The 1416-nt window shown below is 34.3% G+C and overlaps 1 protein-coding gene across 1 annotated transcript; it reads right to left on the minus strand.

The window, feature by feature from the left end:
• Nucleotides 1-224: 224 nt before the first annotated feature.
• LOC104216543 (ethylene-response factor C3-like) lies at nucleotides 225-888 on the minus strand. The gene has a single exon (XM_009766617.2). It carries the CDS (start codon nucleotides 847-849, stop codon nucleotides 274-276), a length of 576 nt encoding a protein of 191 aa, XP_009764919.1. The 5' UTR covers nucleotides 850-888; the 3' UTR covers nucleotides 225-273.
• Between the last annotated feature and the right edge of the window lie 528 nt (nucleotides 889-1416).

The raw sequence follows: 1416 nt of genomic DNA on the forward strand, positions 1-1416 counted from the left end.
GTAAAGAAAAAATGTTAAACGGGATAGGGCACGACGGGTTAAAACTTTATCGGAGAAAGTCTTGATACACTTTTGTCTATGATTCGGCAGAACTCAGTAACTTTGGCTAAAATCTTGTATTTTTGTTAAAATTTTTACTTAATATGTATAATTAATATATTCAACCAATAAACTGCCTTTTTTAGAATCAAGAATCCATAAACTCAAAATTCTAATTGCCCCTTTGTCATCCCTACCTCGAATACTTGTGCATGCACATGTTTAATAATTTTTCTAGCAAGATATTGAAGGATCACAATAACCTTCGGACAACCTCAAAATTTCCTCCAAATAGTCAGCTCCTAAATCCTCCAAAACCAACACATTTTCAAAGCTCATCCCTTTTTCCTTCTTCTTTCTATTCATATTACTCTTACCTTTTTTCATAGAATGCATTTTCTTCAGTATCAAAACAGGTGAACATCCTTCTTCAAATCCACACTCCATCTCCATTAACGATTGATAAACAACATCCACTGGAAAATTTAACACTGCCGTTGTCCCATGCAACGCGAACGCGGCTTGATCATAAGCCAAAGCTGCTTCTTCTGCAGTATCGAACGTTCCAAGCCAAACCCTAACGCTATTTCTAGTTGAATCTCTTATTTCCGCCGCGTATTTTCCCCATGGTCTCCTTCTTACTCCTCTATAATTTGCTCCTTCGTTCTCTTTCAAGTGTGTTTCTTGTTTATTGACATGAAGATTATTATTAGATGAATTTTCACCAGCTTCTGATAGAACATTGAGAAGAAGCATGTCTTCAGTGTCATTCTCATTGAAACCAACATGATTATACTGTGAATAATCCATTGTTTAAACTGTCACCACTAAAAAAACTGGAATTAGCAACGGACAAATTCTGTAGCTAAACAGAAAAATCCGTCGCTAATCTTATTTAACGATAGATTATCAAGAAATTTTATTAGCTACGAGCAATTTAGCGAAAGATTAGTGACGAATTTAAGTTCGCAGCTAATTTTTTTTTTTTGGTAGTGTGTGTTTTGAATTTTTGATGTGATATTTGATCAATGTGTGTTTTTGGTTTTTTGAACTTAGGGGAAGGATACGTTCTATATATAGAGATTGATATGTGCACACGAGGGGTTTATTAGAATATGTGTTAAAATAAAAGTTGATGGAAAGATAGTCTAATGATCAAAATTTATGTTTGAAATTCAATTGATTGAGACAGTGGAGTGTGGTCTTCTTATTAGAGTAGTAATAGGGGCTGCAGAAATTAACCAAAAAATAATTAGTGCACGTGTGGTCAACTGGTCATATGTTGGTCAAACGAATTTTTGGGAATGGCGGCCAGCTCATGAAACCATATATTAAAAAATTAATAATAGACTCATGATCTCAGCACTAATGACTTCA

Source organism: Nicotiana sylvestris, chromosome 5 (genome assembly GCF_000393655.2).
Source record: "Nicotiana sylvestris chromosome 5, ASM39365v2, whole genome shotgun sequence".
NCBI lineage: Eukaryota > Viridiplantae > Streptophyta > Magnoliopsida > Solanales > Solanaceae > Nicotiana > Nicotiana sylvestris.

Excerpts from the sequence above, each read along its gene's own strand:
- LOC104216543 (XM_009766617.2), bottom strand. The coding sequence starts at position 849 with ATGGATTATTCACAGTATAATCATGTTGGTTTCAATGAGAATGACACT.